The sequence below is a fragment of the Emydura macquarii genome, unplaced genomic scaffold, assembly GCF_026122565.2.
Source record: "Emydura macquarii macquarii isolate MOO-44397 ecotype Brisbane River unplaced genomic scaffold, CSIRO-AGI_Emac_v2 contig_1477, whole genome shotgun sequence".
Taxonomy (NCBI): Eukaryota; Metazoa; Chordata; order Testudines; family Chelidae; genus Emydura; species Emydura macquarii.
The window spans coordinates 20940047-20967604 of NW_027131614.1; the positions used below are offsets into that span (position 1 = coordinate 20940047).

The window sequence follows — 27558 nt, forward strand, 5'->3', positions numbered from 1 at the left end:
CCTAACGTATAATCTCTGTAAATGGCGAAAACTTTAGGCAGGCATCTCATGGAGCATTTACCAGCACTTACCTGGTACATTAAACAATTAAAAAGATTTTAAAATATTTTATTTATTTAAATATGATTTATTTAAATCTCTGCTTATTAAAATAAAGCCCCTCCCCATCCCCACCACTGACCCTCCTGTCTTCCACACACATGATTTCAAAATGCAGGTCTCTTTGAATGGAAAGTTTGCATATTGTGTTCATTCCCTCTCTTCTCTTTCTAGCATATTTGCCTTCTGCTGTCTCTGTCCTTGTCCCATCCTCCTCTCTGGCAAGCATGGAGCCCCCAGTACATATTTTCCGTGAGGAACCAGGCTCCACCTGTTCTCCAGGCCCCTGCCTCCTCCCCAGCAGCAGCAGTTGGCTCCTGGGCTGGGCCGAGTATGGCAACAATGCCAGTGGTGGCTTTGAAGACTTGCAGCAGAACAACACCAACATTTCCCCAGTTATCCCCATTATCATCACTGCTGTCTACTCTGTGGTCTTTGTGGTTGGCTTGGTGGGCAACTCTCTGGTCATGTTTGTCATCATAAGGTAAGGGATCTTGGGGAGAACTGTCTGGTTTCTGGGTACCAAACTAAGGAGGCTTCAAGTGATACCCCACTGGAAAGAATGTAAGGGAAGGGGTTGGGAGAAAGCTCTTTGAGGGATATAAGGTGCATATCCTAGGAGCCATAGGGAAGTGTCTGAGCTGAGTCCAAGTGCTTTCACTCTGGTTGGTAGCTACTTGCATTTTTTACTTTTGCCTGGGAATACAACTAGAAATCCAAAGGAGAAACAGATTAGAAAGTTATAAATTTTGTAGCCTGTGTGTTGCTGGAGAGGAGGTGCTGCCTAGCTGTGTACTGGAAATATGAGGATAGAGCCCCCCCTAGGGATCAGAAGCAGTTAATGTTACAGAAAAAGATGAACTAGAATAAGGAAACTTCTTCCGCAAGGCATCCTTTTCCTGGGACAGGCAACATAAAAAAAGGGAATAGTTTATGGTTCCAATTTTCATTATTGTAGTATCATATTATCTTTTACTGACTTTTTAAAAAAGGTAAAGACATTATAAATAATTTGGAAATTCTGAATATAAAGATGGGAGTAGTTTTTCTTTAAATTAGGCTATTATGATAGTTTCCAGGGTTAAACACCTTGATTGCTTTTAGTCCTGATGAAATCAAAGTAAGCACTGATAGGGGTTGCTTTTCATATTCCAAATAACAGGACAAAAAAGATATTTATTTGCACTAATTGGTATTTCACACTAGACAGCTCATTTAAATGCACTCCTATTTACACTTGTATATTGATGTATATGTTTAATCCTCAGTAAATGATGAGGGTAGGACTTTTTCTGTCTATTTTTATAATTTCCATTTGCAATTACTGTATCAAAGTATATCATGTGCTTCAGTTCAAAAGGTTTATAGCTCACTCAACCTTTTGGCCTCCTGCTTCATAATGTACTTGAAGCCTGAAATAAACACTGAGAAATTCACTTTCTGGAGTGTTTTAATGCTTTACTAAAAGAAGATTTATATAGGAAAATTAAGCTGAAATGAATTCAAAGGGTTCTAGTGAACAAAACTGGCTTGGTGTGGGTCAAGCAATTCCAAAATGATGCAAAAATGTCAAGATGGATTCAAGATTGAAGTTCAGTGTAAGACAATGTAGTTGTTATTTACAATGTACACTTACAGTCGGGTGAGGTCCCTTGAAAATAAAAATAAAATCCCTTTAAAAATCAACACAGTAGCTAAGATGCCTGGGTGTCAATGTGAAATAATTGGTTTGCTCCAGCATTGTCAGGCAGCAAATTTTATATTCCTACCTACTCTATCTACTCATTCTTTATATACACTAGGAAATAAAATCCCTAGTGTATTGAGAGAACTGAGTCTTTCCCTGACATACTCTCGCGTCCCCCCTTCCCCAGTGGTAAGCTGAGAGCTTCTTTAAGCTGTTAGTCTAATGGTGATACTTACCTAGATGGGCAGCCAAATTAAACTCAGAGCATCAACCCTGAAAGCAAACTCCTATGTATTGTACTGGCTTGTGTGTATTTCTTATCTCTCTCCTATTTCTTTCGTCCTGGGATTTTTTTTGGCATCCCCTGTTAGTTATGCTTTTTTTTCCTTTCTCCACCCTTAGCTTTTTTGTTGCTCTTTCCTGTTTGTATCTCCCCTACCTACATTTCCTAGTGGAAAAAGCCTGAGATTTTTCACAATATCTACCCTCTTCCCTTCCCCTTATTTCTTTGTGGCAAATGGTTTAAATGTTCTGATGTGATTATAATATATAAAATATATAAACCCTAATTGAAAATATTCCAGTTGGTGTTGAATGGAGTGTCCCTATCTGATTTTTCATAATCCAGTGAAAAATATCTATGTTGCAACAAATCCTTTTTTTCACAAACACAAGCTCTGTGGGAAGCTCTTGAGAAAGTGGTGTGGGAGAGTCATTTCCCCTCTGCCATTTCATTTCTTTATTCTTCTCCTTTCCCTACTGCCCCCAGCAGTTTTGAGGGGGAAGATGATGACACACTGTCGCTCCTCTTTTATTTACTCCCCAGATAGGTGGGAAACTCATGTGATGTCCCTCACTGTCTTTTCTTTACTCCCCACAATCCCTTAGGGTAGTGCTGCTGTTCCCTCCCTAACACCAGCACTGTTGCTAGGCATTAACAGGGGGATGGGAAGATTTAGGCTTACTTTTTTTTTAAAATGAAATCTGAGCTCCTCAGATAATCAGTTGCCTACATGAGGTGGCACTTTAAATAAGACACCTAATGTCATGAGACGCATGATAGAATTACGAAAGTCGGCAAGCACATGCAGGAGACCCACAGAAGCAGCAGGGAACCTGCAGAAGGACAGAAGGAATGAAAAGCAGTCTGGAGGGCTAGAGAAACCAGCCAAAATCCAGCCAAAAGTTGTACAGTAGGCAGGTCTGCCCTACTCCTCACCACTTTTGGAGATGTTAAAGCAGTTTTTTGCTCATGCCTCAGAGAAAAGGAGGGGTCTCTTCAACTGCTTTTCCTGACCCAGAAAGACTGACTTACTTGGCTTATGAGCAGACTCGGGTGGAACTGAGCCGTTGCTCAGCTAGCTGTCTTCTCCCCCAGCCTTCTGGATGGCTGAGTGAGGAAGAATATCTCGTCAAGCGCTCCAGAGAATGTCCATTCTGTTTCATGCAAACTTCTGAGGCTTTGAAATTTGTCTTTGTTCCAATGTGGAACAAAATAAAAAACTTTCAAAAGTTTTAGTGAAATGGAATTTTGTTGAAAAGTCCAGTGTTGGATCAAAAAGTTCAGGTTTCTCTCTCTCTCTCTCTCTCTCATGTGCGTGAGAAACATTCTCATTAAAAATTTCATTCAAATTTTGTGCATCTGTGAAATATTTTGTTTTTTGACATTTGGCATTTTTCATCACCACCACCACCAACAAACCCACGCCCCAAAGTTTTGTCAAAAATGTTCTAGGTAGCTCTAATAGATAGCCATTGCTCCTGAGTTAGACCTGTAATGTCTGCGCTGACTGGTGGCCTGGATTAGGCCCCTGCTCAGTAAATGCAGACTTTCCACAGACTTCTGCTTGGGTACAGAGGGCTACAGTAACACTGAAGGGAAATAAAGTTTACCTCTTCCGAGAAGGGAAGGGAAGAGAGTGCAAGTCCCCACTTGGAGATTACATCCCCCCCATAAGAGAAAAGGGAGGAATGAGAAGAGAACTCCTGAACTGCATCCCCTTGGAGATGGGACCAAAGAGGAAAAGAGAGGATGAAGACAAGGAATAACAATGAGAAAGGAAAGAAAGAACTAAGGGGCAAAGATAGAGTGGGGGAGAAACCACCCTCAAACTCTGTGGGAAGAGAGTGAGAGAAGATAAAAGAACCCCCTGATGGTGGGGATGGGGAAAGGGGAGAAATGAGAACTCACACCTACAGTTGTGGGCCCTCATCAACAGGGGAGGTTGTAGAAAAAAGGGGAGAAGAGATAGGTGGTGAGAATCAGTGGGGAGGGAAAGAGAAGTGAATCTCCACTTCAATAGATGAGGAAGGGACAGTGGAGAAAAAGGTGGAAGAAAAGGAAGTATCTAATATCAAGAAGGGGTGAAGAGAAAACCCATAACTATAGGGAGTAGACTGGGAGCAGAAAGTTGAGGATAAAGATACCTCAATAACATCACATTCAATGGGGAGATGGGGGCACGGAGTGCACAAAATAAGTGAAGTCCAGTCACTGGTGACTGGACGAAAAGACAGAGAACCATTTGGTGATAAACCATTTGCCACAAATGGTGACTGGCCCTGAAGGGAAAGGGCAGTAAGAAAAAAGGAGATGTCTGTGACAGGCTCTAGAGAGGGCTAAGTCCCAGTTAGACTGCCTGGAGATAGACTGGGAATAAGGATCCATCCTGTGGGGAGCCACACTGGGGGACAAACGATAGGAAGACCAGCCCTAAGGCTTAGTGATTTGGGCAGAAGCTGGGCCTCCAGGAAGAAAGTCCGGAGAGTCAGTACTCTATGAGATAGCACTCCTTTGGGACTATTGTTTAAGTTTATCAGCCCCATGGTTGGGTGTTCTGAGAGAGACAGTGGGCAAGGGCTGCTGGGGAGGCTGACCCTGCCACAAAAGCCATATGAGAACCTAGATAGGAGAATAAAGAGAGATTCTTCACCACCATTGGAAGACCCTTACCCTATTGGTGGGAGGTTAGCAGAGGGAGAACGCCAACTCCACCACTCCATCCCTGGGAGGGGGAGGAGGGAAGACATGAGGTAGAAGAATGAAGAAGGATCAAGAAGTCAGGGGTACTACTGGAAGGGAAGTGGATTAGGCTTGGTGGATTAGGACTCAGGAATAGAGCTGGGTGACATTTTTCGACAAATAGTTTGTTAGTTGAAAAATGCAGTTTTAGGTCAATTAAAACTATTAGTGAATTCATGTCAAGTTTGCCGAGTAGTTTCAACTGAGCCAAAATAGTCAAAATATTTCAGTAAAGTTGAAACAAAACATTTCATTTCAGCCAAATGTTTCCTTTATACTTTCGTTTTGACAAAAACAAACTAAAGGATTCATAAAATGACTGAGGCACAGGAAGTGCCCCCCTCCCAGACACTTTAGCCTTGTCCATTATAAAGTTTGGGGTATGCAGTTGGCTTGTGGGAGAACCAGGTTCCATTCCCTCTTCTGCATGATGAAAAGGAAGGATTTGAATGTGGTTTTCCTACATTACAGGAGAATCACCTAATTACTGGGCTACAGGATATTCTGCCATGGGGCTTTCTCAATCTCTCCTCTTGAAGCTATTCTGCTTTTTTATAAATGATTAGTCACTAGAGCAGGGATTTGAACTGGGGATCTTCCAAATCCCAGGTAAGTGCCCTAACCACTGGGTTAAAGATTATGAGGGCAGGGGTGGTAACATCACCTTCTCCCTTTCCTCCAGTCGTTTTATGAATCCTTTCCTTTCCTTTTGTCAGAATGCCTGAGGGTGAAACAAAACAAAATGTTTCCTTTTTACATTACCAAAATGTTTCATTACGCCTTGAAATATTTTGACTTTTCAATTTATCAAAAAATGTCATTTTTTGTTTGACCTAAAATTAAAATTTGTTGATTTTCTCTTTAAAATTGCCAGCAAACTGAAAAATCCATTATCTGCCCAGCTCTACTCCAGAGACCTGGATCCTATTTCTGGCTCTGCCACTGACCTGCTATGGAAACCTCAGCAAATTATTTCACTCCCTATACCTTAGTTTCCTCACCTGTAAAATGGGTTTAATGATCTTTACCTCCTGTGTAAAGTGGTTTGAGATCAATGGATGAACAGTGCTGTATAAGAGTTTGGTGGCATTATAAATTGTTGTTCTCCCCAAGACCTTTCACTCAGTTGCCTAAGAACTCAGTTCAGCTCCATTCCTATCACTCGGGTTAATTTATCTGGCATACAGCTAGTACAGCAACACAGCTTGTGGCATACAGCAAAGCTATGCTAAGTCGATTAGACTCAAGTGTAAGGAGTGAGTATAGAGTGTACCACACATTCAAAGTTATACAGAGAACATGTTCCTTTATATGTATTTAGACATTACCTTCTCATGCAATTCTATTCAGCATCACGCGTTTTGAAAATGGCTTTGTTACTTTATAGGAACCAATCCCTGGATAGCATGCTCTGTCTATGCATAACTTACTTTTTGCCTCAGCAGAAACTTTTCTGATAGGCAGTTTCAGCTGCTGTTTCATTTGTATTTTCCTTTAAATTAGCACTAAAATTATTGCCTCCCTTTTCTGTGCCCAGATTACATCCCTACTAATCCATTTGGAAGCCGTTAAGACATATAGAAATCCCTATTTCCTTTTTAGTGATTTTAACTAAATCATCTGTAGTTAAATAATTTAACTCAGATTGTCCCTGTGCCTGCATAAACCAGCATAAATGATCATTTACAGATACATTAATTGGGAAGGGCCCATTCTCTTAGAAAGGCTATAAACTGGGCAAGGAGCAGGGAGCATAGTGGTGGTAGTTGTCACCACCTAATTCCTTTCTGTATAATTTGTTTGGTTACTAAGGATTTCATCAGGCCTGACTGCACTGAGTTATACTGCTATAAATGGGTTTAACTTGGTATAACTGGGTTTAACTAACCATTCTCTGTCTTTTTTTAAAAACACATTCAACATCCTCTTTAACGCTTTATTATTGTCACTAGTGGCCAACTATCTAGTCTCCTCTGAGCTTTGCAATGTCTATTTGTGCAAAAGCTCCTGACTTTTTTCCTTAAATCACTTACTTATTTTTCAAAGTGACACATTTCTCAGCCAATTTTTTTCAGTGGCTCTGAACTTACCTTTTATGGTTTTTTGCACTTATTCCTTAACTTAATACACTTTGCCTGGAAACTGTACTCACTAAATACAGTCCTTGAAGGATGGCTGCTTTTTACTTTGGATTTATGCAAATAAGTAACAGACACTATTTTCTCCCTATCCCCTCAGGAATCTTGTCTGTTTAGTCTGTTTCCTCCCCACTGATTTGTTCTTTGTGCTTTTTGCATTCATCCCTCAGGGTGGCACATTTCGTCTGTAAAATTTTACCCTTCAGAAATAATGCTTGTAAAATTGTTGCTGCCTTGATCTGGGCTTTCTTTGCAAAACAAAACAAAAACAGAACCTTAGATACTATGTTTTCCATGGCTGCCAATGGGTCCTATATTTTGGAAATTTCAGTGGCATTCAACAGACCTTTGCTGCTCTACAATTTATTTATGATATTGACAGACCTCTGCTGTGCTTTACTAAGCATTCTTTTTTTTAATACCACTCTCTAGAGTTCCTTCTTCACCTGGTTCCAGTCTCCCCCGAATACTTCTCTGGGAAGTCCATAGCGTTTGTCCTTAGATTTAACCCATTTTTTCAGTGTAGTACTAACTGCCTCATATTTAAACCTCTAAACTCTTCCAATGCCATTTCCCTTAATGCTAGGTTGTGACCCTTACACTAAGGGGTCTATGTGTTTCCTGCTCCGGAGGAGTGGTTCCGACTCACTGTACCATTGTGTTGTGGCTCTTCTGAGACTTCTACTCAGTTCCCCAAGAACTCCATTCTACTCCAGTCTTGTCACTTAGATTCTTTTATTTGGCATATAGCAAAACTGTGATTAAACTGAAGCATAGGAGGTTGGATATATGGCCTACCAGATATCTAACGTTCCACAGAAAACCTCTTTCTTTATTTAAATGTACACATTACACTGCATATATTATACATTGCATCACACATTTTGGGATTGACTTGGTTACTTTGTAGGAACCAATCCGTGTACAGCACACTCTGTCCACGCACTGTCTGTACACAACTTACTTTTTACCTCATTTTATATTCCAGGCTTATTTTGTCCATTGTTAACCTGTACATTGTAAATGGTTCCCTTGGTGTGCCCCTTTATCTTAGCTTGTACAGACATTCTGTTTCCAGTCTACTGATCCATTTACCTTCTTATTCCTGTCTCCCAAGAAATGAGGCCTCACTCATGTCCAATTGCTCATGTCAGACCAGGCCTACATAAATCATCTGAACAAAGGTCTGGAGGATCAGGGTCTATGTTAAATTTCTACAGCAAGTCATTTTTGAGATAAGACAACATCAAAGACCTTAGAAGATGCTTCTAAAATGAAAAACACATTTTTAAAATCTCCTATGAAAAAGGAACTTGTCCCTTTAAACTAAAACTTGTCCTGCCCCTTCAAATTCTACTCTGACTAGGGACTTCTCAGTAAAATATTCAGGCAAAATGGTGCTTTCTTGGGACAAGTAGCGGGGATGAAAAGACATATTTGTAATGAAAACTGAGTTAAAATATTAACTTTGGAATTGCTATCACAATGTAATACAACTAGTAACAACCACTGTGGGAGCTATGTGCCTGTCTTTTCACTCAATCTGGATTCACATTCACATTCAGTGTACTCTGTCTTCATTGCTCCAGGAGGTCACCTACTTGGAAGAACTGCTGTCATCAAGCGCCAATCCTGTATTTCTTTTACAATTATTTTGCAAACCTCCAGTGATCTGAATAAATCTCTAGGTTTAAAAACAGTTTTAACAACAGGCTGTGTCACAGTTACGTGCATTCATTCCTAAGGGAAAAGAGGAGTTTGTGTGTGTCTGGTTTGTCTAATGTCTTAGAAGAAAGCAAGTGTCACGTTCTGCTATTCATTGAATTTAATGGCATTATGTGTAACTGGAATATTCTATTAAAGAAATGTCATAACGTAGTCAACTCTTTCTCAGATTACCTGTATGTGCTATCACTATAAAGATGTTCTTTGTCCCTTGTCAGTCTCTTACTACTTTTTTGTACTTTCATTAACTTGCCAAAGGTTACATGGAAGTCCATATCAGAACTGAAGTCTATGGAGTACTAGGCTTATATTTTATCTGCTAGCTCTGAACCTCTGTTTATCTAAAGTAGTGTCTCTCAACCTTTCCAGACTATTGTTCCCCTTCAGGAGTCTAATTTGTCTTGCGTACCCTCAAGTTTCATCTCACTTAAAAACTAATTTGTTTACAAAATCAGACATAAAAATACAAAAGTGTCACAGGCCACTATTACTGAAAAATTGCTGATGTTCTCGTTTTTGACATATAATTATGAAATAAATAAATTGGAATATAAATATTGTACTTACATTTCAGTGTATAGTATATAGAGCAGCATAAACAAGTCACTGTCAATATGATGATTCAGTTTGTACTGAATTCGCTAGTACTTTTTACGTAGCCTTTTGTAAAAGTAGGCAAATATCTAGATGAGTGGATGCACCCTCTGGAAGATGTCTGCGTACTCCCAGGGATATACGTACCACTAGTTGAGAACCACTGATCTATAGCATTTATACGGCCATCATTACCTAGAATCTGACAATCTGTAAAGTATTCATCCTCACAACACCCCAAGGATGTAAGGAAGTGCTATTAATCCCATTTTACAGATGGGAAATTGTGGCCCAGAGAGGCTAAATTACTTGCCCACAGGCACATAGGAAGTCTGCGGTGGAGCAGGCTCTTGAACCAAGTCTCCCATATTTTTGTTTAAGGCTGAAACCACTGACTGCTAGGCAGAACTAGGTGACACTTGGACTTTCAGTTTGGAAATGCCAATATTTTGTAATTCTGCATTGGAAAGAAAACAAATCTTGGAATTTTTCCATTAAAAAACTTTAAAAGCGATTAATTCCTGGTCAATTGAAACATGCCATTGCGACGAAATTGAAACGTTTTCTTCCAGTTTTGTCTTTTAAAATTGTTATATTCTATTACAATTTATAATTGCATATAAAATTTGAAACAAAAATCATTTTGAAATGAAAAATCAAGATGTTCCATTCCAACAAGGTTGACCTTACTGAAAAAATTTGTTGAAATTGACATGTTGCCATGGAAAGTTTTGATAAATGACATTTTCCAATATATATTTTTTCTGCTGGAAAATTTTTGACAAGTTCTCCATGGCAAATTACTTAACTTCTCTGTGTCTGTTTTCCCATCTATAAAATGGGGATAATTCTTTTTTATTTACCTAACAGGGGTATGCAGCCTATGGTCTTATTGTTTAAAGCAAAGCTAACACCCCATTTACTAACACTCTCATTGACTGAATTGGAGAGGTGTGTGGGAATGACAGTACGCCGCCCAGCAAACATGTGCATCAGTTGTCAGCCCACTGGCAGACATGAGTGCACCAACTGAGTTAGCTTTGAGAGAAGAAACTTGGGCAAGGAAAAAGAGTTTGATTCTTAGGGCATATACGTTGAATGAGGATAGGGACAGGGACTGTTTGACAAAAGTGTTTTCTGCACAGAAAGAAATTAATTTAAAAAGGAAATGAGGGAGACAGTAAACAGAGGCACAATGGAACTTTATGGCCCTGCTGCAAAAGTTTGTTTACTACTCTAAACGCCATATTTGGAATATGGGTCCTGGAGCCAGAGGTTAAAATCTAGTCAGGTTCAGCCTTTCATCCTCCAGGCAGGTAAAATGAGTTTCATGCAGTTTACTATTTAGACTGTTCAGATAAGTCATTTAAAATTCAAGCTCTGACTTTTCTGCAGGCACGTTAAAGAGTCTATGATTTTTTTAGGAGCATGAGTTTTCACAAATTGTGCGTCACCCTGTGCACTAAAATGCCTGCTTGTCCCAGAGACCAGTGCAATGCTGCTGAATGCATGTGCCACTGATCTTAGCGAGTATCCCTTCCTGGCCATCCATTAGGACTGCTGTGAAAGGAATTCAAGGCACTGTGCTCTGGATCCTCAGCTGAGTTCCAAGTCCTGGAGTTTGAATGGAGTTCAGCCGCTGCCCCAATCCTGGGGTCCTTAGGCAAACTCCCAGGGCTTGCACCTTTGATCTGGCTCCTCCCCAGTCTGAGTGTTGGCACCCACTGTTCAGCAGCCTAGCCATTCTGGGTGCAGCACTGACCCCAGACTTCCCAAGACTTAAACACACGCCTTTCCCAGCATTCCATCCCAACGGTGTGAAGCTTCTGGTTTACAGTTTCCCTCTCTCAGGAGCATGCGCCAGTGTGATGCAATCAGCACACACACACTTTGACAGCCTAACATTTTTATGCTCTTTATATATAATCATGTACAGCACAGGGGAGTACAGGACATACAAAACAATAAACCATCCTAAATGCAATGCCTATCACTAGCCCACCATTCCCTTGGAAATCCTTGGGGGAATCGTCTGCGTTCTATCAGTTAAGTTCGTGGGCAGGGTCCTCCGCCCCTTGCTGCCCCTGGCCCTGCAGTGATTTCTCTCATCTTAATCTGATGCAAAATGGCTCTTCCTCAGATCTCCCCTGTGAGTCTCTTTATAGACTCCTCCGGGGTCACCTGCTTCTTCAGTTCTGCCTTTCGGTACTTTTTCATTACTCTTCCGCCGTCAGACAAGAGAAGGAAGTGTCTTGTCCCATGTAGATCAAACCTATTGTCCGAAGGTGTTCTACTTTGTTGAGTGCTGATTGTTCATCACTGTTTCTGGCCTGGCAGAGACATGACACAACCCTGCTAACAGTGTCAATCCACATACATGACAGGCTTTCCATTACATAGTAAGTTCATGATACAATTTCATACAATCATTTACAGTTCAGAAGTGGTACAGTCAGGATTTCCAATTTGTCACAGCACGTGCTGGTGGATTTTCAAAACCTAGCCATTATACAGTGAGGCTGGTAGATAGGAGCATAGATATCTCTATGTAGTTTTGGTTGGGTATTTTCAAAGGTACTTTTAAGTGCCTATTCTGAAAAAATCTGACTACAAGTTAAATGCACAGCTTCAGACGCTCAGCCCCTCTGAAAATCTCAAGTTGGACACAAGAGCCGGCATTGAAAATTGTGGCCTAAATTACCAATCACATAGTGGAGTGCACAGGCACCGAGGGCTAGTTGGTCAGAAGTTGAGTGTACAGGAACTAGTGCCTGATATGATAACAGTTTGCTGGCACTCTGTTTTACTGTGTATCTTACAGCTGAGTTTCCTGCTGCCTGGAGGCACTGCAGAATTAATTGTTTTCCTCTATGTGGCACATGGTTTGTTGTGAGTGTAGGAAAATGTCCATAGTGTACTTTTCTTAATTCTTACATGCTTCATCAGAAATGCTTAATGTCTTCAAAGTATTTTGTCACAAATTTTGTGGAAGAGATGCAGAAGAGTCCTCGAATTGCTGCTTTGGGATCAAGAACCCCTGGACAATGGTGAGCATCCTCTCTATTATTACATAAATGCCCTTTGCTAAATGATTTTTATTGGAATTGGAAAAGGGAGGAATGTTGCCTGTTTGCTAGGTAGGCCATACAGTGACACATGTTGCACTTGCATGTTGAGAGAGACAGACAAAACCTATAGCTAATCATCCCCCCAGAAGTCATCAGTGCATTCCTCACCATAACAGAGATGCTCTTCAGTAGCTTTTATAGAAGCCCTCCAAAATATTCACTGGAACTATTCAAAAGAATATGTCCTCTTACCACCACTTGGAGAGGGATAGTGTCATGTGGTGGGAGCAGACAATGCCAGGAACTGGCAAGGAACATGGGCACTCGTCTGGAGTATTTGCTCATGAAAATATTTGTTCTTTTGATACCAGAAGTCTGCAGACAGTTCAAAATCAGGATCAATGATCTGCCACTCAGCAGCTGATTCAATTTTCTCCTTCTCCCTTCCTCTTTCATCTGTCCCACCTTCTCTTCAGCTATCAAGGATAACAGCAGCTGATTTGGGATTGTTTTACATAGCTGCTTCCATGGGTTGTGCCCATGGACAGATGCTTCATAAAGCCCAACTTTTCCTTCTAAAATTAATTTTTTGTGAGGAACCATTCTTGGATGGAATCCCATTTCTGTGTGGACTGGAAAGATGTGGGAATAATAGTTAAAGGGATAATAGAATCAGGCTGAAAAGAGTCATCGAGCTCTGTTGGAGAAAGTTTTCCTCCAAATCTGGGCTGAGTATTGGAGAAAACCTAACTCATCGAGTGTGTGAAAGACTGTGTAGAGTCCCAGCAGCATACTGATTAAAAAAGATGAGGGCCAAATATTTACCACTTCATCTACTTATTCTTTTGGCTCCATTTCTCTCATAGCCCCATCTTGACCATGTCAAGTAATTTCTGGCACAGCCCAAACCCGGTGAGGCTGCGTTTCTTGGCTGATAACTGCATTTTCCACACAGAATCATAAGAGAGGGAGGCAGATTATGAAACTGCTTTCTCTGAAAGTGTCTTCCCATATGATCTGAAGGGAGCAGGAATGGGGAGGGAGTTGCAATGTAGAATAGCAGTCTCAAATAGAGGAAAGGGATCCTAGGAGGTCAGCACTAATCAGGAATAAAAATGGGAAATGGCAACATTTAATTCTAAACACAAAGGTCAGTTCCTGTCCCAGCTAAATCTTCTTTGTGCTGTTCTGGTATGAAAGAGTGCTGGGGAGGAAAGGGGAGATGGCCGGACCTCTGGCAAACTTGTAAGGCCCTAGGAGGCCATTACAAGTCAGCACTAAATAAAGCAGTCCTGGGGCTTGTGGAGGGCCAGATTGTCCCCCAGCATCCACAAGGATGGGGAGGTCCTGTACATCCACCATTGCTTTCCTCACATCTGTACCACGTAGAGCTTAGCCAGACCCCAGAATCTGCCCCAGACAGATTAAATACACTCACTGAATTATGCTTTCAGATACTACTTGATTTTTCAGGTAGACTTAGCCATAATGACGGCTAAGGGCATTTCAGAAGGGAAAGGTGTCCACCAGTGCTGGTTCATGGTGTGCAATAGAGAGTGTGTGGGGGTGGATGTTCAGTTCTGGCCCAGTACAACATTTTACATTACAATCAGCTATTCAAACATTGAATTTCCTCACCCCAGACAGGATTTTTTAAATCTCTAAGTTGATGCTCAGTGAATATGAGAATCAGTTGCTCTTGGGATGTCAGGACCTCTATCTAGAGGTAGTCCTAGAATAAAAGGCTTTTCAAACACTGTCCAGAAGAGGAAGGCTAATTTGTCTCCAGAGAAGATCTGAGTTTCAACGCAAATGACCCAGGAGTGCTATGCCTGCCACTTCAGACCAAACCCTGAAGAGTCCCATAAGGAAAGCCTGTGCTGGAGGATATTAAGAAGTGGGTGGTATGCAACAGTGAGGTGAAGAAGATAGAAGAATGTGTAGCGGCAAGAGGTAGATCCCACATACTCGCTCTCAAGAGGAGACATGAGAGCTCTAGCCTATTCAGACCATCAACATTCCAGGGAGACTTGAGACCACCCTCATGCACGAGCTCTTCACAGATAAATACCGATGGCAGGTGCATGTCTTCTAGTGTGATTTTTATTTCTCACAACTTCTGTGATGTCTAGCATCTTCCCCTCACTACTCCTAATGCTCCCTGATACCCCGGTGAGCATTAATAGAATGCCATCTAAGATGCAACTCTCATGTGCCCATATTTTCAGCTACACAATTATCAGATGGAACATACCCAATGTCAGCTGCGAATACTCTCTTTTATTTCCACTGTAAGACAGAAGCCAGACTGAAGGTATGTTTCCCCATGAGTGTGTATTGAATTTTTCCCCCTATTTCTCTCCCACAGAACCACCCTGACAAACGCAGTTCCCCTAATAAGAGTTGGCTGCCACTAGCCAGGATTTTCAGAGGTAACCATTATCTAGCCCTTCAGATGCCACAGCCCTTGTAAAGAAAGAGACAGGGGAAATAACACAGTTCCTCCTTGTTGGACCAACACTGAAGCATACAAAGCACCTGGTTCTTCACAAACTGCCAGGCAGAAACTAGTAACTTTTGTCCCAGAAACACTGGCACATCCTGAAGGAGGTGATGGTGTTCTGCAACAAAACCCCACTAGACCATAGTAAGAATTTTATGAGTCTTTTCCTGCCCTTGACTTTACAGATGTAGCTCTTTAGTTCAAGCAGTGGACACTCAAATTTGAGGTCCTGAGTTCAATTCCCCAAAGACATCTCAGTAAGGAGTGTAGTTATAAATGGAGACCCATATAAGGATTTTAACTTGTGTGGACCTTTGAACTTTGGGATGAATTTCCCAGTCAGGGGTACGTATATCTCATACCAAGCTCTTTGTCCTCCTCAAGGGCTCTTTGTCCTCCTCAAGGGCTAAACCATATCTACAGGTTTGAGTCTATTATTCCATTTGAGCTATTAGATCCAGTCCTTTAGCTGAAGCAGTTGAGGTTCATGCTTTTTTGATCCAGAGTTCCCAGGTTGACTCCCTGTAGAGGATTCAACCAGCATTGATGTTGCAAGGAAACTGACCCATTTAAAAAACCTGTTGCAATTCCTGTTTAATATTTTAATAACATTTTTGTATGAAATTTTAACTAGTTACAATAATATTTATAATAAACAGAAGTAAACATTATGGCCAAAATTTTAAAAATGAGCATCTAAATTTTTGCTCCTAAGTTCATATTTAGGCACCTAAATAAGTGGCTTGATTTTTTTAGAAGTGCTGTGCACCCAGCAGCAACCACTGATTTCAGTAGGAACTCTCGGGCACCTGCCACTCTTGAAAATCAAGCCACCTATTTATGTGCCCTAGATAGAGATAAGAATCTAGCTTTAGGCAATTGTTTTTTAAAATCTTAGCCTATAATTATTATATTAAAACTAATTCCATGACAGGCAACTCTGAAATTTGTGTGATAACAACAGTAATTATTACTATTAAAGTATGAATTTGTTTTCTGGGGACCCTGTCTACTACAAAGTCTAAACTGCCATGAATTCAGAATGTGGTGATAACACATGACCTAAAATGTGAATGTGAAGGATGCTAAGTACTGATTTTTACACTGTACACTGGCTTTGTGTTAAGTTACATATTGACTTAAACCTTTTTTTTAATGACTTTTAAGACTGTAAAGACATCAGATCCATTCTACTTGATTGACCACCATATGTCCCCAGTCTTTCACTATGCTCTGATTCAGTTTGACATTGAGTTTATCCTGAATACCACCTTGAGATCTGGGGCCTTTCCCAGTTATGCCCCTTGTCCTTGGAACTACACTTGTTGCTGCTATCCATGGGAGTTTCACACAGGGGAGCCTAGCAAGATAACATCCATTTGTAGCTTATAGAGATACTTGACATTTGTTTTTGTATGTTTTAATTCACTGAGACAGCTGTCCTCCCATACCACTTCTTTGCTATGCCTCATTCTATTTAATGAATTTGTATTTCAGATATTAACCACTATTGTGGAATGTTGTTGTAGCATATTTGTCATACTTGCGAAACAAATTCATTTCATATTGAAATGGATCATTTCAGCCTGAAAATGTTATTTTATGAAAGTAACGTCTGGATGAAAAATGATTTTGAGCCACCTTTTTAGCTTTAATTGAAAACTACAATACAATAATTTCTAAATCCTCATCCTTTTAGTCACTAATTGCAATACTATTGTCAAATAATCCTTACAAATTGGTATCATATATTGATATTTTTCTGGAATATGTACCAATTTGTTAATAACACTGTGCCTACCAAACCTCAAATTTCCCTGTAGGTTTACATTAGTTGTGATTTTTCCTCCGTACTCACTGTCTTGAACTAATGTGTAAGTGTTGCTGTGCCCTGTTAAATAGCTGCTACATACTACTGCAGAAGTGAGTGCACTACAATGATGGGTGCAATAAGAAGTGGGGGAAGTTTTTTCAAAAATGCCTAATTGACTTAGGAGCCAAAGTTCATTTAAAGTCATTGGAGGTTAGTAGGCCTTAGCTACTGAAAGTCACTAAGGCCTGGTTTACATTGCCACTGATGGTCAACTTACTTACAACGTACTCCCGTTAACTTATTTACATTGCCGTACTGCAGTGTCTTCACTGTGCTGCATCGACGGGCGATGCCCTCTGGTCGACACAGCCTTACTCCTTTTGGGAGGTGGATTAATCATGTTGACTGGAGAGAACTCCTGGGATTGATTGAGCAGGTATTCACAGCCTGCTCAATCGATCCCACTGCATCAATCCCTATGGAGCTGACAGTGTAGACATATCCTCAGATGCTTTTCAGAATTTTGCCCATAATTTGTAAGCAGACAAATGACATTTCCACTCTGTTGCTTACAAAGTAGACGTACTCAAGATCCTGGGGTTTGGTAACTTAAACAATAACATCCAAACATAAATTTAAGCCAAAAGTTTTCCTGCGGGATATCTCTATTGCTTCCAGGTGTGTTAGTACCAGAGAGGCTTCAGATATCCCTCTAGATGCTAGGTGGAGATACCAAGATCTACCTACTAGCATAAAACAGCAGAAATTATTCTGCATCTTCATACAAGCTTCTAACACGTGATCTTAGACTGAATGAAGGGAGGAGCCTTTCACTTTTATGTAGGATTGTTGAAATTGCCATGCTGTTACATTTTCCCATTATATAATGGGCTACATTTGACCCTCTTTCTGTGCACAGAACTTCCACTAACATTAATGGGGGAAGCGGGTGGGGATTGTACAAAGACTGAGGGCTAAAACATGTTCCATAGTTTATAAATATTTTCTTAAAGTTCTTTGAGAATTTTAGCTCAAAGATACTCAGTAAATGTGAGTCATCTTATATATGCTGCATCAAATCCAACTCTGCTCTTAGTCCCTTACTTGACATTTTAAAACAAATACTGATATTTTCCTCACAGCTGAAGTTAAACTATTGGATCAATAATTTTAATTTTCTGCTGCATCCCTGAGCTTTTTTTTATTTATTTTAAGGAAAACATTCTAAGGTTTTAAGTCAAAACTTTCACCATGTACAAGTGCAGGGTACTTGGAAAACCAGGCTTCCCATATAATACTGGCTTCCATCGTCTGAAGTCATAAAGAAACAGGGGGAAGAGAGAGGACAACTAGTCAACCAGATGTCTGTTCACTCTTCTGTCTTGTGTTGGAGAGTACAAGCAGTATGTGATTTTTTGAAAACTGATTCAGCACAGTGCTTTATCTTGCTAGTTGCTTCCACAGCACAGTTACTAATTCTCTCCAAATGTCTTCCCAAGAAGCTGTCTGACTCCAAATCAGACTCCAACCAGACTGCTGACAGAAGCATTTCTGGATCTAACCAGCCAACAGTCACAGCAATGAAAATGAACCTATTCCATTCCATGTTTTTGCTGATGACTTATCTTATGACATCAATAAAGCAAAAAGCATATAACGAAAAGGGACAAGGTGCTGGGCTCTCTCACTCACTCGCTTTCTCTCTCTCCTCCTCTTTCCCCTCAAGTATCTTCCTCCTGCTCCTGGTGTTGGGAGAACTTCAGGGGGTGGAAGGAGAATAAGCCACTGGGGCCACGTGGTGGGTTGAGACTTAAGGGTTAAGGGGGTGCTTAGGTTGTCTGGCTGACTCCCCGGCCCCCCGCTGTCTGCTCCCACAGCTCTCAGGCATTCCCAGTGCAGTGTGGGCTCTTTGGTGGAGACAGGAGCCCAACTCTGGAATGTTCAGTGACTTTGGCAGGTTGCCAGACTTTCTGGGGGATGCAAGTGAGCGAATGGAAAATGGCAATTTTAACACTTTATATCTCAGCCAAATCTGAATGGCATTTCATGGGATAAAGAAAAGGCACTTTTGTAGCTCAGGGGGATTCCCCCTGCTGTGTATCAAAGGCCCCTTGTCAACAAGGATGACAGAGAAAAAGTCACAAGAATCCTCTACATTGGAAAGTGTTAGGCAACTGCTACCAGCGCCTCTACAATATAACCGTAAAGTATAGGTCATTGCTAGGCTACAATGAAGCCAGGTGCCTTCCTCTCACCCAAGGTCACTAGCATTTCTGGGTTGTTGCTCCCTTTACTTACAGGTTCAGGAGACTACTGGAAAAGACCACTTCTTGTTCAAATCTAGGAGGGTCTTTGCACAGCAGTAAACAGTCTGATTGCCCATAGGGCAGGGGATCTGTGAAAGTCACCAGCTTCTGCAACCTGCTTAGACACTGATCAGGGGGCCAAAATGCCCCCTAAGCCTTAGCTTGAGGGAGTACTTGTGGGAAGTCAAGTGCATCATGAAAGGCTGCTAATTGCTAGACTTTGTACATTTCTTTTTATATTAAAAATTAATATTTCAGCTGTAAGTGGCTGTGTTATCACCACAAATTGTGTGGTGTCCCCCAAATCCTATATTTCCAGGTACAAATCAAGTCATTAGAAACCCAAACAGGTAGCTAGGCACAGAGATGCCTCTTTGCACGTACATTTGAGATCTGTGAATAGAACATATGTGAACAAGGAAAAGTTCTGGTGACTCATAATAATTTCAGGTCTATAGAGAAAAAGGACTCTCTAAAAGAAAAGTAGTAGAGTCAAAAGCAGACCCAGGTTTCCTGAGACCCAGTCTCTGGTACAATCAACAAGATCACAATTGCCCTGGAATAATAGTGCCTGACTATTGTTTATTAGCATATTCACATTGACAATGATGAGAACTGATCAATATGCTGTTGTGTGCCACCTCTGAAACTTTAAGGGCCCACTGCTGAAAATGTGGCCCCCATAGTTTTGCATGTGATTGCAGGCCACATTTCTTAATCAGTGTTACACAAAGAAATCACATATCAGTTTTACTTTAATATAGAGAAAATACTGTTATGACAGGCATCTTATTCAACACTTTATGGGCCACTCAGCTATTGTAAACTGGCATAGCTCCAGTGAAATCAATGGAGAGATGCTAATTTACCCCAGCTGAGGATTTGGGCCTGCAAGAGTAATGATTAATGATTTATTCCTACCATAACATGGTGAGACGAGGATACCAATTACTTCCTTTAAAAAAGTCCTACAACAGACAGTCAGGGTAAGTCTACGCTGAAATAAAGAAAACCATGGCACAGAAATTCAGAGTCTGGTTCATTGACTCAGGTTCAGGGGGCTCAGGCTGTGGGGCTAAAAATTGCAGTGTAGACATTCCAGCTCAGGCTGGAGCTGGGCTCTGAGTCCCAACTCTCTCACGGGGTTTCAAAGGCTGGGCTCCAGCCCAAGCCCGAATGTCTCCTGAAACTTTTAGCCCTGCAGCTTGAGCCCCACAAGCCTGAATCAACTGACTTCGGCCAGCTGTGGCTGTGCTGTGAGTCTTTTGTTGCAATGTAGATATACTCACAGATGCTTGTAAGGAAAGGAACTGCTAGAATTTTCTATCGCTTGCAAAGGAAGCAAGTTATAGTCTCAGTTATTTGTAACTGGATTTTAGAGGATGAAACTAAACCTAGCATTTTTTTTTTTAAATGGCTTAACTAATTTACATGATCCCATTAAAATGACTCAAAAATTCATTTCTGCCTCTGGCAAGTAAACCTAATTGGTAATGCAGCACCAGCAATACATCTGAGAGACTAAATGAAATGTGTTTAATATAATTCCAGAGTCCTGAACATGCTTGCATTTTTGTCCAAAGCATAGTTACAGCAGTTTCCCTAATACGCTACCTTCATATGTGAATGTGTTGCTATAATAAAGATTTATTTTGCTTGTACTTCAGGTATACAAAGATGAAGACAGCAACCAACATCTATATTTTCAATCTGGCTATGGCAGACGCTTTAGTTACCACTACTATGCCTTTCCAAAGCACTGAATACCTGATGAACTCTTGGCCCTTTGGGGATGTGCTGTGTAAAACAGTTATTTCAATTGACTATTATAACATGTTTACCAGCATATTCACATTGACCATGATGAGTGTTGATCGATACATTGCTGTGTGTCACCCCGTGAAAGCCCTGGACTTCCGCACTCCTCTCAAGGCAAAGATAATCAATATCTGTATCTGGCTATTGTCCTCATCCGTTGGTATATCTGCCATTGTCCTTGGAGGTACCAAAGTCAGGGAAGGTGAGCATAAATCTTGATCACTTAAACTCAAATTCTTTTGTTTCTAAAATAATATAAAATATTATTCTCTTAGATCATCTAACCCATCTAGTTCTCCCAATGCAGGATTATTCCCAACAGTGTATTTTCCAGTAGTTTCTTCCTGCAACATAAGTTTGTTATGTCTGATCTCAATAGAGTTTCTCCTTTGCGGCTGGACCAATCTCTTAAAAAAAAAAAAAAAGTGGAACTCTAGTCTCTTCCAAGGCCCTGATCCTGCACACTAGCCATGAACAAATTCAGGCTGGAAATTAGAAAATGGTTTCTAGCTATCAGAGGGGGCAAGGTTCTAGTACAATAGGATCTGTGGTGGTAAACAACTTCATCAGTTTTAAGAGATTGATGGACAAATTTATGAGTGCAATTGTATGTTGAGGTTTCTTGTGGTGGTAGGGGTAGGGTTCAACAGCCCTGGGGCTCACTTCCGGTTTATGTCTTATGTTCCTAAAAACTCATCCTTCAAGGTTTTAGCGGCCACCTGAAGGAGGCCAGGCCCCCTCCCCAGCCCATATATTCTGGGTTTTTTTAAATCTCCTTCCTCTGAAACAGCAGGGATGGCCATGATTGGACACGGGACATGGGCCTTTGGGATCAGATGGAATGGGGGAGGCAAGACTCTGAGGTGGCACTGAGCATTCTCTCTCTCAGGTGCCTGGCTGGCTGGTCCTTGCTCACATGCTCAGGGCTAACTGATAGCCATATGTGGGGTCAGGAAGGAATTTTCCCCCAGTTGAGTCTGGCAGTGATCAGAGGGTTTATTCACCTTCCTCTACAGTATGTGGGTGTGGGTCATTTGCCAGGATTATTTTTCTTAGTCATTTCTCTGCCATTGTGAGGGCCTTGAGCAAGATATCTCAAATATTTTAATAAAATATATTTGCTAACATGGAATCTTAGTCACTTCCAAAAGTTTCTTATTATCTAATTAAAAAATGTAGGAGAAAGTACTGAACCGAAATCCACAGCAAGGTACAATATTCTGCACTTTTTTGAGTAATTGAAATAACTCTTAATTTAAGATTAAAGGAATGTGGATTACTGATAATGTACGTGTTCTTATTAAACTATTCTCTGTATATATTCAAAGCTAATTTGATTAGTCATTGGTATTACCTGCTCTTTAAATTTCCAACCTAGAAGACTTTGACTTTATAGAAGTTAAAATGTCTGAAAATGGCAGCTTTGAAATTCACATGAACAAAACTCATCTCAAATGCATAGAAACATGAAAAAGGAAATGAGTAGACTGAGTATTTTCCAAATGTTGCTCTTATAGATTTTGTTAAGTTAATAATTGCAAGTGTGCAGGAACTGGATTTTTTGTTTTGGAAGGAGTTTCATGACTTTGAAATTTGTTTTGTGCCAGAACAAAAAAAAAAAAAGAAAAAAAGAAAAACATTTTTAAGATCATTTGGGTTAACAGGAAATTTTTAGTATGAAAGTAAAATAGAAGCAACATTTCTCTCAAAATGTAAATCACGTGCTATACAACGCTAATGAATGAGTTTAAAATCTTTTGTATGAGAATCTAATAACATTAAGTAACTTTTGTGCTGTAGCCTTTAAACAGGGCCAGTCTTAGCATTTTTCCAAGAATAAAGAATTATTTAACTTCCACCTGCATTCTCAGTGCCCCTCACAATAATTTATTAACTGTGATACTGCTTCAAAATAAAAAATCCAGGGACTTCTATGGTTTTCCAGAGCCCCCACTGACAGCCTTTGTGGTTATGAGGGAATTGTGAAGAGTCTCAGATCATTAGGAAATGCAGTGACATGTTTTCAAGGATAGTGATTGTTTTAACATCATTTTGCTCTTTCTCTACAAAGAGAAGGGCAAGAATTTTTTTTTTTTTAAATTAAAGCTAAATTTAGTATCAGATTATCCTTTGCATTTCTTGTTTCTTTGAGGAACCACAGAAGCCAGCTCTTTCTTTAAATACAGACAGTGAAGGAGGTCTATATTGTGGAAATGCATTAACTGCATTGCACAAGAATGAGATTATATTTTACTTTTTTTAGCAGACACTTGTTCCCAGACTCCATAAATCTGTCACATTTATAAGTTGAGAGAGTGCAAAAAGAAATGAGTTGACATCTAAATCAAACATTTGCCTTAATTTATCTTGCAAGAACATGCAATATAGTATCAAAGTTTTGGTGAATACTAAAGCTGAAAGGATAATGGAAGTGCTGTTTCACAAAGGATTTTGAAATTTGGCTTCATTAAGAATTGGAACAAAACCTGAAAATTTCAAAATTTCCTATGAAGGAAAATTCTGAAAAAAAAGTAGTTTCAGTTCAATCAAAATTTGACAAATTTGACAACATTAAATTGAATATTTTATATTTATATGTTTATTTTTATATCTATTATAGAATATATAATACAAGATAAATAATTTCTGTCAGAACTCTTTTCTCTTCATTTTTTTAAAAATGAATTTGCAAAATATGAACCTGATTTCATGAAGTGTTTTGATTTTGACAGAACTGCATATTTTGTTAGAATATGGTTCCATCAAAGTTTCTCTGACCAGTTCTAAAGAATAGTCTGTTGTAGGTTGTTAAGAAACAATGGTGTACAAATACTACATTGAATCTTGGCTCTTTTAAAATCCTGATCCAATAAATGCCAAAACTTAACATTTTGCAGAAGAAGAATGATTCCAATGAAGGAAATGAATATGCACAGACAGGAATGAAAGCCAAACTACCAATCATAAAGAAAAATGCCCAGTAACATTAGTGGTAAATCTGACTCTTTGTCTTGATTTGCCATTTATCTTGTGTTTTGTTTTTCTTTGTGCTTGGTTTATATGATGGAATACTACATGAGGTAAGCAAGTGAACCCAAGAATATCACACTGACTACAATCCTCCTGTATGATGAAATACGACTAGAACATAAAATCAAATGTCAACATATGACCCCCCCCATTCGTAGTATTACAGCAAGAACAGAAGCGAACTGATTTCTGTGGGCCAAATCCTGCAGTCCCTACTCAGACAGAATTCTCAATGAAGTGATCTGCAAAAAGAGCAGCTCAGTTAGACCCTGTGTATACTAGTTTGCTTTAACTATGATTCATTTTAAAAGTATTTTATTACCAAGAGAATGCAGCACTTAGACTGTTTAGTGTTTGCAGTGAAGAAAGCCTATGGGAACACACATGCGCAAACAAATTGTCTCATTGCTAAATTGTCTCACTATGACAGAAATCTCATGAGATCAACTAACCTCATGAGATTTCCACCATTCAGGATGGCAGAAATCTACCCTTTTTTGGGTTGAAATAGCATGAAAACAGCTACAAGATTTCAATTCAGTTGAACCAATGGTGGAGCTAATAAATAGCTCTTCCCCCTCTCCCGCTGGCTTTTAGATGCATGAGTGTCAGCTTTCACACCAGGCTGGAGATTGAGTTCACCCCACACTCACCTGGCAACAGTCCTGCCCAGCTCCCCACTTCAGGTGCTGTGACATGGTACACTGGGTTGTGTGGAGCTGCAATCCCATGTGCAATGTCACAACACTACTCGCTCAAATTTGGCCAAGCCAAACCTCTGTCATGATGGAGATGTGGCCAGGTTAAACCTGAATGGCACTGAGACCCTGTGCTCCAGGTCACAATGTCATTTTTTAAAATTTGGCCTGGTTGCCCGTCTTTTATGTTGGAGAGGTGGCTGGGCCAAACCTGAATGGTGCTGCGGCACCACGCACAAAACTGCAATGGCTGGAGTGAAGAGCCAGACCTATTCCTGTGGGACAGGAACCATAAATGGCAGGTGAGTATGAGGCCTCCAGCCACTACCAATAACCCATCGCCCCTTTCCCAGTTGCAAAACCTGCATGGTTTGCCATTGCATGGAACATGGCCTTAAATGAAACAGATCCAGAGCCTAACAACTGTTCTGTCCATCTCAATAGATTATATTTTTGTGCCTCTGTAGGTTTTATGCCTCTGTTGTGCACTGAAGGTTGTGTGTAATATAACACATTTAAAAAAGCCCTCCAACCAATCCTGAAAGACAGCAGTGGAAAATCAGTTTCAATGGCAACTGAAAGCAATTATTTGAGTGATTTAATGATAACTCCATTTATTTGTATCACATTACATGGTAATCATTTTTGCAAGCTTAAACTGAACTACAGCTATAGATTGGAATATCTAATAATAAAGCAATTTTCTTCTTCTTCTTGCCTCTGCCATTTATAGATACTGGTAGTACTGAATGTTCTTTGCAGTTTCCAGACACTGATTATGTGTGGTGGGACACCTTCATGAAAATCTGCGTCTTCGTCTTTGCGTTTGTTATCCCAGTTCTCATTATCATTGTTTGCTATACCCTGATGATCCTGCGCTTGAAGAGCGTACGACTTCTCTCAGGGTCTCGAGAAAAAGACCGGAACCTTCGCCGTATCACCAGACTGGTTCTTGTAGTTGTGGCAGTTTTCATTATCTGTTGGACTCCCATTCACATTTTTGTGCTGGTTGAGGCACTAGGGGATGTGCCCCACAGCACTGCAGCAATCTCCAGCTATTATTTCTGTATTGCTTTGGGTTACACCAACAGCAGTCTAAATCCTATCCTTTATGCTTTTTTGGATGAAAACTTCAAGCGCTGTTTCAAGGACTTCTGCTTTCCCTTTAAGATGAGGATGGACAGGCAAAGCACCAGCAGAGTCAGAAACACAGTTCAAGATCCTGCTTACATAAGGGAAGTGGATGGGACAAACAAGCCAGTATGACTAGTCGTGGAGATGTCATCTTACTGTCCTCGAGGCAGAGGAGAATCAAATGATCTTGGACTAACGCAAATAACCACTGTGGTTTGAGACAATTTTGATAAGATTTAGGAATTCTCAGAGTTTGAACTAAAATATGTTAATTGCTTATGACAGGGAATCTCCCAAAATAAGCTCAATGAAAAAAGTAGACTCTGTCTGCCAGATTTTGGAACTACATTTGCAATGGATCTGAGCAGGTAGTAAAATACCCACTTCCAGCAAGAGAGGAAGAGCTTCATACCGTATGAGGTGACTCTGGACAAGAAAAAAATTGAACTGTTCTTATAGTACCTGTCTGCCACCAACCGTCTATACAAAGCAACATTTGGTGATAACACTAAACCAAGTTATTGCAGAAACTCTGCTTTGACCTAAATCTGTTTGCTTCAGAAACAAAAAGATGGTGTCTTAACTTATTTTGCTGCTTTAGAATGAACAGTATCAATACTTAGCCTACAGAACATGGCAGAGCTATCAAAATTCTCATTAACTATTTTGTGTGAAATAACATACGTTTGTCTGTACTGTGGAGATCCAGTTTAAGCATGATCTGCCTTCAGAACAAAATGACTTTATTGTGTCTGTGTATTGTGAAAACTTTGCAATGTTTAAAACAAAATCAAGATTTAAAGATAATCCTTAATCTATTTTAGCACATACAATGCTTACTGTTTTTATATGTGATTCTCCAAAATGATGTATATCTATTGAGTATGGGTGTTACCCTACGCCTTTCAACAACTTGTTTTGCAGCAAAATACTAGGAGAATTCAAAGGATTCTTGACGTCACTAAATTGTTGAAAAAAAAGTATAACATTTATAATACAAGACCCAACAATTGAAATCAATTTCAATATTTATATACAGTAAAAGACCAAACAAGCCTGCCTAAAATTAATATTATTTTAGCTGTCTTTGACATATAGACCATGTAAGCATATTTTAAAAAGCAAAGCAAGTATATGCGGACTGGTTACTAAAAATGTAGTAAACTAACACAAAAATCAAACTGATTCAAGTGTACCTCTCAAAATTAAGGAAATGAGAGTCAATTGTATTTAAAAATACACACTATGGTACTGACTAGAGAAAGCTTTCACTGCATATTGAGTCACACTGTACAGTTAGCTTCAAAACACTCCTATAAATAGCGTAAGGAGTACTACCTCCATTTTTCAATAAAGGTGGGGAAGCCAAGAGAAGTTAAGTGACTTTCCCAAAGTTATAAAGTAAGTTTATGGCAGAACTGAGACTAAATTACAGAACTTCAGTCTCCTGCTCCTGTGCTTTTAACTACTGGAACAACCATACCATCTAGAATAGTAAACTTCCTCCTGCTGAAATTAATGGGACTTTTCCTGCTGTGTTCATTGGGAACAGAATTAGACACCAGGTGAACACCAACTGTTTGATAATTTTCATCACTCATAGAAAAGTTATTAGGTCCTCCATCGTAGTTTACAGTGCAATTCAATCGGAGGCTGTTTTGTTGGTGCGTTAAGATACCTGTTAACTCCAAGTAGACATGTACGATTTTTCAATAAAGATACACATGCCAATATTTTCATTAACGGATGCCTAAATATAGGCACCTAAGTTCATCTTTAGGTACCTTAGTGAGTGCAGAGCACCCCCTGCTCCCCATAGACTGCTGGGTACTCAGCACTTTTGAAATCCATGCTACTTATTTAGGCACTTAAGCATTTAGGATCCTAACTTTAGGGACCTATTTTTGAATATATTGCTCACAG

At 40.0% G+C, this 27558-nt stretch overlaps 1 protein-coding gene across 2 annotated transcripts; it reads left to right on the forward strand.

Annotated features, from left to right (window-relative positions):
• The first annotated feature begins 323 nt into the window (after positions 1–323).
• OPRK1 (opioid receptor kappa 1) lies at positions 324–25767 on the forward strand. 2 transcript variants are annotated; one of them, XM_067553872.1, is made up of 3 exons: positions 324–583; positions 20623–20975; positions 25235–25767. In XM_067553872.1, the coding sequence occupies exons 1-3, from the start codon at positions 327–329 to the stop codon at positions 25765–25767; spliced, it is 1143 nt and encodes a 380-aa protein (XP_067409973.1). In that variant the 5' UTR covers positions 324–326. The 2 variants fall into 2 exon arrangements, with proteins under 2 accessions (XP_067409973.1, XP_067409972.1); XM_067553871.1 differs by having other exon boundaries at positions 327–583; positions 20623–20979; positions 25245–25767.
• Positions 25768–27558: the final 1791 nt, after the last annotated feature.